Source organism: Labeo rohita, chromosome 23, assembly GCF_022985175.1.
Source record: "Labeo rohita strain BAU-BD-2019 chromosome 23, IGBB_LRoh.1.0, whole genome shotgun sequence".
Classification (NCBI taxonomy): Eukaryota; Metazoa; Chordata; class Actinopteri; order Cypriniformes; family Cyprinidae; genus Labeo; species Labeo rohita.
In genome coordinates this window covers 5,936,209-5,945,032 of record NC_066891.1, presented here as the reverse complement: position 1 = coordinate 5,945,032, position 8,824 = coordinate 5,936,209, and the positions used below count along the sequence as shown (strand labels likewise).

The following is an 8,824-nucleotide window of genomic DNA, read 5'->3' as shown; positions in this document are numbered from 1 at the left end:
TTCAACCTCTCATATCTTATTGCTTTATTGCAAAAAACAAGTCTGTTATTGTGGTATATTCTATTTCAGATCAACTGGCAATTTATGTGAAGAAAAAACAGAAAAAACAGTGTTGGATCAGAGGTCGTCAATAATTGCAATATTTTTTATATCCATTTTATGATTAATTAGGCTACACTAAAACATCCCTAAATAAAATACACTAAATGACATCCCTAATTAAAAATATGTATTTCAGTTGAGGAGTTTTGAGAAATATGTTTGTGAACGATCATCTCTATTCCATTTGGTGCCACTGGCCCTAAAATTACTTCACCTTTGACGTCCTGTCAGCTGCACGGAAGAATATGCTGGACAAATTCTATTACAGGTAAATTCATAATAGTATGCAAAAATGGAGTTTTTCAAAATGTTTTTTCCCTTACAAAATTAAAATAGAAATTTAAATGCTCAAATGATCAAAAAATAAATCAAAATCTCTCAAATGAGAAATCAAATGCTCAAATGTAATTTCATTTCCTCATTCGGGGAAGCATGATCAAAAATCGAATTAACAGTATTTATATTTGATATTTAATTTTCATTATCAACCCAGTATTATAAACCTGTCACTGCTAAAGGGAGCTGCCACGAAATCTGCAAACTGCCAATCTGGGGTGTGTTTACCGTACAACTGGCTAATTAACCACCATGGTATGATGCATTGTTGTGGAATGAACTAGTGAGTCACAACTGTTTCCCGAACACGGTCACATCGTCATTGTTTGAACCACATTGGTTTTGGGACACAAAGAATAATTGAACTATGTTGGCAACAACAGAACTTGCAACCATAGTTGGTTAACAGTGCTTTTGGGAAATGCACCACTAATGCTTGTAAATGAACAGACAGTGCAACCCGTGTCTCCTTTGTTTTGGCACCTTATACACTATATAATTCCTTCAGTTTTAGCCCAAATGCAGTGAGTATCCCCTGCTACCAGCGGGAGCTACAACAGTACACACAATAGGTCAATATTAACAATTAACTAAATGCTTTTCACCTTTATCAAGATCGCTTACTAACTCACACTCAGATTCATGCATGTAAGCAAACAGATCTACAGTGCAGTTCTACATTTATTTACCTATTTGCCACCTTGCCTCATTTTTTTTTTTTTTTTTTTCCTGTCTTCTGATCCATAATGGAGCAAGATTAAAAAATAAGGAGTGGGTAGATTTTTATCATTGTAGGGTGGTTGTGCCACACGCCATAAAAGTGGATTTTGCATAATAGGTGCCCTTTAAATGTAAATTAGAGGAAGATAAAAATTTACCTAAGGATACAGAGCACCGTTTTTTTGTTTTTGTTTTTACCTCTGTAAACTTTTTTTGTACCTCTGTAAAAATTATTTGTTATTCAGACTCAGAGTGATGGAACCTGATCCTGTGGTTCCCTCTAGTGGACAACATTAGTACAGTGTGTTGTAGTCCTTTGGCCATTGTGAGTAGGCAATAAACTTCTTTTTTGATCTCCTTAAATCACTTGACTGATTCACACAAAATTTTGCATGTGTCTATAGACACTAATGGAAAAAACAATTTTGAGTGTAAGCTGTATGATTGTGGAATTTAAGAGCAAAATATGAAAGTACTTACAGTACCACTTGTGGTCTGATCGACTTTCTAAGCCAGAAGAAGAAAATCAGTACAAATACAATACAAATACAAAGATTCCGGCACTTTTGGTGCTTGGACCCCTAATTATTTACATCGTTTTGTCTCATCTGTAGCTGTTCCAATATTCTAAAAGCAAACTGACACTTACATTTTATGAGTTATATATTATAATTAATCAGAATTTCATATTTTAAACATAGATGATTCAGTAGGGTTAAATATTATTATTATTATTATTATAAATAATAATGATATTAATATTAATGCTGAGGCTGCACTAAGACAAGATCAACAATAAAGCGAACATGATTAGTTTCAAATGTTTCCTTAGCATTACCATTAGATAAACAACCAAAAGTAGACATAATTTAAAAGTTGCAAACATAATGGTTCATGCAAACATAATGATTCTTTTTATGGTAATATTTATTTATTTATTTTTTTTTATTAATGCTGCGGCTGCATTAAAACAAGAAGGTTTTCATTAATGTTAACATTAGAAAAACAACTAAAAGTAGACCCCAGGAAATAATAAAAAAGTAGATCATTATTGCATAATTTAAAACCATATAATTAATATAATTTTGACATGGACATTTCAGTTGTTTCTCATATTTCATTTCATTTACAATCAGGCATGATCATTAACTTCAGTAGATTGAATTACCAGTCCCATATACCACTATATTACTTAGAGAATGGAAATTAACAATAAAGAGAATGAAAAAGAAAAAAAGCAAATCAGTCATGTTCAATGCACACTGTAATTTTTAATTGTTACATATACTCAACAGCATCTTTCCAATAAAACTTTCCTCTGTTTTGGTTATTTGATTGGTTTAACAGTGCTGTTTGACAACAATGTTGGCGAATCCATGCACCTGAGTGAGTTGAGGACAATCAAATGACACCAGAAGTTTCTGTGGGCCATGACACTTGGGAATAAACTTCTCCGTCAGGCACACTGAGGCGTGCCCTGCAATGTCACTGTGAAAGAAAGAATGATTATTTAATACTATTTTAACCAAATTTAAAAGTGCATGTAAGTACAAAACAATGCTACAATCAATCTCAATTAATTGAGAAATTCATGAAATTAGTTTTACCCATAGTTGACAACTCTGGCATGCTGCAGTCCAAGTCCCACAAAGCGGAATACAGTGTTCTTCAGGACACAAGGCAGGGGATTCTGAAAACTGATTTTGACTGGCACTTCCTGACCCAAGATGGCATCACATACAGGCTGAGAAGAACCACACACAAGACCGCTTTTAGCATCAACTGACTCGAATTCAACTTATCAAAAGACCATTAAACCATAACTTTAAACTCACAGTGACAACAAGATCTGGTGTACGAAGTCTGAAGCTGTACTGGGTGGCCAGAACCTGCTTAGTCTGAGCCACATGTCCAATAAGATTGAGCATCAGTGAGGCGTGATCCACCAGGTGCTCTTTATATTCGTCATAAGTCAGGGTCCAGTCCAGAGGTCTGCCTATAGTGGGGAAAAGTGACAAATGCTGAATGAATACTCATGCTTACAAGTTTCCATTGAAAATAATTAACAGGTGCATTGATTTTCATAAATAATAACTTTACATATAAAATGCATGTATTGCAACTCTTTGATTTCAGGCTACGTCTACATTAATCCGGATGCATTTGAAAACTTTTTTTTTTCCCTCAAAACGCTCTCCGTCCACACTGGCATTTTCCAATAATTTCTCATCCACACTGAAACATATAAAATTTAATAAAAAACTTACTGAGATGATACAGACGAAACAGGCTTCATGCAATTCCTCTGGCAGGATAATTTTATGAATGAAAATTATCCGACCATATTTCCCTAAATATAAATATTCCTAAAACGCAACTGCCCTTGTTTTTTTGCCGCAAAACTGTGTTTTTACATGGTTTTCACTTTGCAGAGTGTTTTCAAAAAGCTTTGTTTTCTTTGACAAAGACATTTTCTCTGTGTGGATGGAAGGCCAAAACTGAGAGAAAAATATTAATTTTCAAACGAAAACGTATTAGTGTGGACAACTTTATAATTTCTTACATTCAGAAGGCTTGAGCTCGAAGCATGCGTGGTCTCTCTTGAGGAAGGTCTTCCTGACTCCGGTGTAGTACATGGCTGCAGCCTGGCTGTAGAGGGTGACGCTACGAGGTGAGCTGCATTTGTTTCTCAGATTGATGCAAAGCACAGCATCCTTGCCCACACATGGTCCATCCCCTTTCAGGCTGACTTCACAGACAACATCCTCAGCACAGGGCAGTGGGTATGCACATCTCTTGGAGCCATGACGAAGGGCTGTTTCCAAAGCAGTGCACTTCTCAGAAGAACCTAATCGTTGAAAGTGAAAGGACAATTGAGAGAGGAATGAATCACAGGTGAGACGCCAAACACCATCGTTCAAAATGTTGAGGGCTGGACCAGATGTTTTAATAGAAATGCATGTGTTTTTTTACCAAGTGGGTGTTTGTAGAGGTTTGTGATGTCTACGCGTTGATCTGAGCCGACAGCTTTTGTGCTGATGCAGTGACCTACTACATCCTTCTCAACGTGAACAACACCAAATGTTCCATTATTTTTCCTCTGCCAGTAAACTTTATCATTGTTCACCTAGAACACAAGGACAAACAGGAGTCATTAGTCATTGTATGTTAATCTCTATATGATAGAATGATAAATTAAAGGAATTAACATACTTCGGCAAAAAGGAAGGGCACATCATGCTTCAGGAAGGTCTGTCCACTGCGGATCGCAGCAACAGAGGTGGGTCCGCATCGGGAGAAGCCTTGGCTGGTCAGTTGAGGAGTGGAATCAAGCACCTGCCAACCTCCAAAACCAGATGGCAGGTCTGGCCGAGACATCCAGGCCTCATTCCACACATGGTAGTTCCTACATGGGAGAAAAGAAGAATGTAATAGAGAAACCTAATGGATATTCAGAAGAACTCTTCATGACATCACAAATGGTAATGACACTTACCAGATTGAATCACGGTTCATGTGATCAATCAACTGAAATTTCTCATCCAAGTAGACGTCAGTCGTCAAACTAACATCAGTGTCATGAGCAGAACAGAAGTTTGAGACTGGACGAGCAGGAATACCCAAACACCTCAACACTACAAGAAAGAGAAGAAGAATGTAAGTGCATTACATCACATAGAATCACTTTCTTGATTTTCTACAATCTTCTTATCCAGTCTGTAGGAACTCTTACAGGTGTTGGTGACTCCAGCAAAGGCCAGGCTCTGCCCATATTTGACAGGTATTCCTCCACATTTGTGCCATTGTTTCAGGATGGCACTGCTGCTGCACCAGGATGTAGGAGCAGTTCCATCTCCATAGCAGTTTGACCAGTTACCCACCAGCACACCACAGTCTTTTTTGGCAATAACCTGATAAGAAGAAATGATTAAAACTATTTTATTTTGAATGCAGCAAGCTTTATACAGAATTACCACACTCTGAAAATAACTAATCTGACTTTTAAAAGCTTTCCCAGATTAAATAAGGGTGTTAAGAAGAAAATGACGCGAAAAAGAAGACTCACCATGTCAGACACCACTCTGGAAATGTTAATAGGGTTTCCCCAACCTGAGCAAGGGGTACAGCTCTTCTCCAACACATACATACATGCAGGTAGGATTCCCTTCTCAAACTAAGAATCAGACAGAAGAGTGAGGACATTAGAAGCTGTGAAAAACTATCATGCTATCTTGTGCATGAAAATGTTATATAAAAAACTTGTTCTGTAGAATTATGTCACATGCCTCATCCAGCACCTAAACTGGGTTCCAGCACTTTTAATGCACACCCTTATTAATCAGTGTGTCTACATACATTTTTTTGTGTAGTTTTCTTTTGACACACCATTCTCATTGAAATCAGTGGATTTGGAGCATTTTCTCTGACATAGCGACAATTTCTAATATACGAGTAAAAGTTTGGCTCTTACTTGGCCAAAGTTCCATGTTTTGCAGGCAATCTGCTGCTTAGTTCCATAGTAGAGTCTGCCCATGTTATTCAGCACATACTCAGCTCTCTCTGCCTCATCACTCAGGTACACACAGTCATCTGATAAAGAGAATATTGGACTTTAAGTTGAAAAGCTTCATTATGTTTTAACAGTGCTTTCTTTTTTTCTACATTCTATTCAATTTTCATATTTTCAGGTTTCAAGTTTAAAGTGTAGAAAACACCAGGGGTAAAGTGTACCTTTACACCAGGGGTTGAACAGCATAAAAATATCATTTTCAGGAACATAAGGTAAAGTGAAGCTGCCTCCTGGACACTGTGTCACAACACTGAACTGGTATCTTCCAGCGCAAGCAGTCGGAACAGAGTTCACACACAGTTTGATTCGGTTTTGTCCTTGTTCCACAATCTTTGCCCCCCAGCAGTCTTTCTTGAATTCGTCCACTATTGGAACGATCACATAAGTGCCGTCCCGGATGGATGGGATGTGACCTGTAAAACGCAGAAAAGAACAAGAGGTTTCAGTGATTGCAGAAATGCTGGTTCAGCTCCTCGAGAGTTCTTCCTGTACATGTACTGTTTTTGGCATGTTTTCACATGTTGTCAGTCATAACTAACCTAGTTTAAGCTCCAGGTGAAGCTTGTCACAACTGGGATTGAAAGGACGGCACAGATCAAGCCACATATTGAAACACTGTCCTCTGCGGACAATGAGATGATCATCAAGAAAATAATGAGTGTGATGCTCCTGGCGATTCTGTCCGGTCCTGCATTTGAGAAGGTCGACTTTACACACCTGGAGGACAGCATCTGAAAAAACGACAAAAGTAGAAAACAGGACATTCATTGAGTAATGATGAGTAAAAATATGATGTTTCCTGATGCACTGAAGGACAAAAATGTTGGACTCTTACCGTTGACTCCACAGACTTGCTTGCTTGTGCAGTCATCCACACATTCCTTAACGACAACATCCTTTTTCTCATAATCATGGCATGGAGTGGCAAAGCCACAAGGATTAGCATATGGAGTAGCACATGGAACAGAGCATGGACTAGCATATGTAGCATATGGAGTAGCGTATGGAGTAGCATATGGAGTAGTGCAAGGGTTAATGCATGGGTTCATGCAAGGGTTTACGTATGGGTTCACGTAAACATTTGCCCAGGGGCTTGCAGATGGGTATCTGCAGGGGTTAGCACAAGGGTTTGCGCATGGGTTGGGGTAAACTGGTGAGTAGCATGCTCCTTTCCAATTGTCTTCTCCATGCAGTTTAATACCTGGGAAACGGCCGACAGTGCAGAGGCTTTTGTATGGGTTGTTGACACAAGGCATCCTATGCAAAAAGGAAAGAAGATTGTGAAGGATGAATAAAAAGAAACAACATTATTACTGTTTGGTCATGCGAGTTCAGGTGGAGCATTTCTAATGTTGCTCTTTCCCTAAATATTCAAGCCTTTAAATCTATTCAAATCAGGTTTGTAGAACTTAATTCTCAAGCTACATTTATTACACAGTAAGGTAAGTCATCTTACATTTTTTCTTGTTGTGGATTGATAAAAGTCCATAAAAGCAAGGGATATATATGCAAAACGAACTAGAAACCAGGCAGAAACTAACATCAAAGCTGATTACTTACATGTTTTTAGTCCTTGTCCTTGTTTGTAACAAGTAACTGAAGTGAGAACTTAAATTACTGAAGCAAGTGAACAGTAAGTTCCGCTTTAATCAGCACAGCTTTCCACTGCAGTACTGGATATATATATACTTCATGTTCATCACCACCCCATCCGCATCTCCTGTGAGCAAGAAGAAAAGATTTTGGGTGAGTGACAAATGTTAATTTGAACATTCTGTTTCAGGGATTTAAGTCAAATTAAAGTCTTAGTCAAATTGTTGTGGATTTACAGAGATGTAATTGAGAAATTCCAGACTAAGGAGAAAATGCTTATTTATAATGATGGCAAAATGTCAGTGCCAAACTACTTATTATTTTATGTGTATTGTAAAAGATATGTTTTAAAAAAGTATTTAATTAACCTGAATTTATGTAATTCATTATTTCTCTGCATTTTTATAATTATCATTTTAGAGAATGTGTTTCACTAATATATAGAAATATATAATATTTAATTTCTATTCTCTCTTGAATATTTTGTGGAAATTAAATTACATTTATTTTTCATTTGTATAGAAGTTTCAATTTTCATTTGCATATAAGTGTCATTTGTACTTTAAGGTCATGACAATGATTATAGAACCAAAGCTAAATTAATTCTAGTTATCTTTTTATTTTTTAATTAGAAAATTAAAAAATTTAATTAAAAATAGTCAAAGCATATTTTAAACTAGTGCACCTTGTTTTATTAGGGCACATACAGTACATTGCTTTGCAATTGCCGTGCCTCTTGAGCTGCTAAATGAACATATGAGTCATCAACACTATATGCATTTTAGGTTTTCATATTAAGTGTTAATGCACTGGGTGTGTACTAGTCTTACTTGGTGTAATTAGTAATTGTAAAATTTTGTATAGTTTCATATCCTGCTCTGTCAGCAGCTTATTTTTAAATATGCACTATTTTTTTTTTAAGTCATCTCACATAAAGTATTTGTTGATTGGCTGTATTGTTGTGAACAAGTATAACAGGTTCTGTTGTCTGCAGATACTGTCGAGAGGAAGAAGGACATGTTATGAAACAAAAAAAGTGTCCAGGTCTAAGTACTAATACTTAAATAATTGTTTTGCATTAATTCTATAAATACTTATATAAGTAGAAAGGTGTGCAATGAAAGGAATTACTGATTCTTGTGTAATGAAATGATGATAGATTTAGTTCTGTGCAGACGCTCTCATCATGCAGATCTGTAATGTAAGCCAACGGCTTTTTATATTTGCATCACTTATGTCAGTGTCAGCCTCAGAGTTGATTGAACTATCTCAGTTCAGCTGTTCTCAAACCAAAAAGCCAACAACAAAAATCTTCTTTATTTGTTATATGGCTCACCACACATTTTCCCAACAGACGAGATTTGCATACAAGAGGCCCGTTTTAGAAAGCAGGTCCTCCTCCCATTTCTCAAGCCTCTGTCTTCTTGCTGTTGGATGATCACCAGTGGCCCAACGACGGAATCCAGTGACGTGGCCAAAGGTGTAATGCGTGTAGATCTTTTA

General features: G+C 36.9%; 1 protein-coding gene across 1 annotated transcript; it reads right to left on the bottom strand.

Annotated features, from left to right (window-relative positions):
* Positions 1 to 2,451: 2,451 nt before the first annotated feature.
* tgm1l6 (transglutaminase 1-like 6) lies at positions 2,452 to 7,366 on the bottom strand. The gene is made up of 14 exons (XM_051095794.1): positions 7,289 to 7,366; positions 6,564 to 6,985; positions 6,268 to 6,459; positions 5,890 to 6,141; positions 5,630 to 5,748; positions 5,225 to 5,332; positions 4,892 to 5,069; positions 4,655 to 4,793; positions 4,372 to 4,564; positions 4,132 to 4,285; positions 3,722 to 4,006; positions 2,994 to 3,154; positions 2,766 to 2,902; positions 2,452 to 2,646 (listed from the first exon to the last, which is right to left on the bottom strand). Coding segments are annotated over exons 1-14 (2,490 nt in total). The 5' UTR covers positions 7,291 to 7,366; the 3' UTR covers positions 2,452 to 2,498.
* Positions 7,367 to 8,824: the final 1,458 nt, after the last annotated feature.